Raw genomic sequence first — 3,075 nt, forward strand, 5'->3', positions numbered from 1 at the left:
CGCCCCCAAAGAACGCGCTGGAGAACCGTGTGGGAACTGACGCCTGCTTCCATGACACCCATCCGCATGCCCGGCTGCTGCTTGTTCTGGCTGCGCTCACGTACGGGACACTGGGCTGAAGAAGTGAATGCGTGCTATAATTGCCAGCACTCAATCACAGGGATTTGCGCGCTTATTTTGTTTTATTGCGTAATAACTAAAAGAAAATAATGATTGTGTGCTCTCTTCATTTGCTTCTGCTGCGCTGCTGTGTGCTCCATTATTCTGCCTCCGTATCCGTCACGTGGCACGCATCCCAGACACACTCGCATGCACGACACGCATACAACTGTTTGCGTGAAAGCATTTTTGTGTGAGAATGCATGCACTCTGGCGCCATTCTTTGCAGCTTCTTGTGTTTTGTTTTTTGTTTTTCTACTTTTTTTTTACTTTTTTTTTTTTTCTCTGTTGTTGTTTTGTTGTTACCTGTTTTTTGTGCTTATTTTCCTTGTTTTTTACTTCCTTCGGGGCGTTGTGAGTTTTTTTCATTTTTTAATGGTTCTCCTTAATTTTTTCTATTGTTTCCTAACCTTTTACTCCCCCATCTCTTCTCTTTTTTGCTTTTGGGGGCAATCACTGTGGACGTGTTTTTTCTTTTCTACTCTTCCCTCTTTGTTTGTTGCTGCACTCTTCCTGCGAGGGGTGCCGTGTGTTTCCCGCCCAACCGCTCCACTCGCACACCCACCGACACGCTCACGACGACGGCCCTGTGCGCCTCGCCTGCTGCACGCATGAGGAGGGGCCGCGACGAACGGCGCGCTGCGGGAGCCGTGACGTGTGGGCGTGCGACGAGGGCCTGTGGGGCGGAGCACATATTTCTTCCCTCTTGTTTTGTTTTGTTTTTGCGGCCTGGGCTGGCAGACACCCGCAGCGCCACACACACAGCCACACCCTGCCGCCGTGTTTTTCTTTTCTTTTTTTGTTTTTTTCTTTTATTCGATGGGTGTGTGCCGCCACTGTGTGTGATTGTTGAGTTTGGGCCGTACCGCATGTATCGCTGCCATCCAGCTGTGCCTCTTGCTGTGCTGATGTGTCTTCCTGCGCTCCTCTTCTTTTCTGCTTCTCCAGCACGCACAAAATTATTTGCACAGTGCTATGCAGGAATGCTCTTGGCGACGGCGGGACGTTGGCTTGTGTCCCGTGCTGACATGGCGAGGTCGCTGCGTGTGTGCCTGCGGTGGGAATTGCGGTGCCATTGGATGGATGTGTGTGGGACGCCTTTTGCATTGTGCTGGAGGCCGGCTGACGCGTCTGCACGATGTCCGTCATGCGTGAAGGTGTTGCCTGCTCTTGGGGTTATTCTTCTTCTCGTTGTATTTGCACTGCCGGGTGCGTGCGTTGCTCGGTGTGTGCTGACGCGTGACGGAAGGTGCCACGATGGCTTCCTCTGACGATGACAGTCGCTGCTTTCTCGGCACACACATCCACACACACTTCCTTGTTTTTCTGTCGGTGTGATTGCAGCAGGGCAGTGGTGCGGGCGTGATGGGGACCACGACGGCGTCACCCCTCGAGAAGTTCCCACGTTCTGTCAATTGTGGAGCGGCGAGCCGGTTTGCCTGCAGCTCTACTGACAGAACCGCACAGTCGTTTTATTGCGGTCACTCCGTCGGCATCACCCGCTGCGGTGGTGTTCGCAGGAGCCGCAGCCCCGATGAGGATGGCCTCGTAGTTATCTGGTAGCCCATACCTTTAAGTCTTCGCCCTTCAGGATTGCCCTTGCTGCTCGACTGGCGCAGCAACAGCCCGGCATGGTTGTTCTGCTGGAGCGCAGGCAACAGAGCGTCCCGGCGACAAGGCTCATTGGCTGCAGTGAATTCCACCAGGCCTGCCGGTGGCGTGGCCATCTTGGTGCGCCACACCTTGCCGTGCGAGCGCCCGTCGCTGCTGGAACCAACTGCCTGGAGAACACCGCCTTCCGCGTGCGCCCACCGGCCAGCCCCAGCATGTAAGTGGTGAACCTCTGCAACCTCACCACGGCAATGGCATTTGCACACGCTGCTCACCTTGCGAGCACCATTCGTCGCCTTGGTCCTGCAGCGCCTATTGCGGGCTACCCGAATTCACGCCATGAACTGTGGGACGGTCGCTCACCACCCACGACGGCAGGAGAGGACCTCGCCGCCACCCCAAGCGGCATGGAGTGTGAGCTGCCCGACGACCCGGCACAGGCAACGTGGATCAGCGGCCGCAGTGTCTCGTTTCCCGACGTGACTGCGCAACGCGCACTGTGTGCCTCCCACTGGACATCCACCCGTTTACATGGAGTCGGACCACCCTCTGCTATCCACTGCAGGGACGGAGGACGGCATCCCGCGACTGGCAGGCTTGCTGCCGCGACGGAACATGCTGCCCTTGCCCTGCGTGAAGCTGACTGGAATGCTTCCACCTCGGCGTTTGGAGCACCTCTGGCCGCTGTAATCACATGGTTGGAGACGCACTGAGGCACCGTACAAGCGGCAGCCGTGACATTCCCACAGGAATCTGTACGGACGGAATGGAGCATGCCGAGTCTGTTTTGGAGCCAGCATGCAACGCGCAAGCAGCCTCACCAGGAGGCAGCTTGCCCTGAGCTGAAGCTCTCCGCAAACGGGAGGAACGCAATCATGTCCTCCGCGGTAGCTTCTCCGTGCTGCTGGAGGTCCGTGCGAAACACCTTGGTGCCCTCTCGAGCCCAAGCCTGTGATGCTCCGAGGCATGGCGGCACCATGTCTCCGCCCTCTGGGATCGGCTGTGCTGCGGTACTCTTGGGACTGCGTCTGTGCTCTGTCTCTGCAGCGGGCAACCCGCTCGTCCGCCACAGTGTCTGAGTCGCACGTGCTGCGATCTCCGCCGTTGTGTGCACAGTTTGTGCTTGCGTGCCCCCTGGTGACTGGAATGTGAATTGGCCCTTCACGCCGTGTGCGCTTGAATTGACCCCCCGCGACGCTTTGCGTGGCGTGGCCCCGGCGGTGCATTGATTGTGTTTCTGCGCCATCTTGTACCCAATGCCCCGCTGCTCGCACAGAACGATGATCAACACCTTCCTCTCTGAAG

At 57.2% G+C, this 3,075-nt stretch overlaps 1 protein-coding gene across 1 annotated transcript, besides 3 other annotated features; it reads right to left on the bottom strand.

Annotated features, from left to right (window-relative positions):
* Positions 1-3,075: a sequence feature (areas not merged during assembly with more than two copies in the genome that could not be assigned to a particular haplotype).
* Positions 398-442: a sequence feature (T-rich).
* Positions 944-976: a microsatellite.
* Tc00.1047053506461.10 (hypothetical protein, conserved) lies at positions 2,298-2,996 on the bottom strand (the record flags this gene model as incomplete). Its single annotated transcript, XM_797795.1, has 1 exon — positions 2,298-2,996. The coding sequence occupies one exon, from the start codon at positions 2,994-2,996 to the stop codon at positions 2,298-2,300; it is 699 nt and encodes a 232-aa protein (XP_802888.1).

Source organism: Trypanosoma cruzi, genomic scaffold, assembly GCF_000209065.1.
Source record: "Trypanosoma cruzi strain CL Brener 1047053517097 genomic scaffold, whole genome shotgun sequence".
NCBI lineage: Eukaryota > Euglenozoa > Kinetoplastea > Trypanosomatida > Trypanosomatidae > Trypanosoma > Trypanosoma cruzi.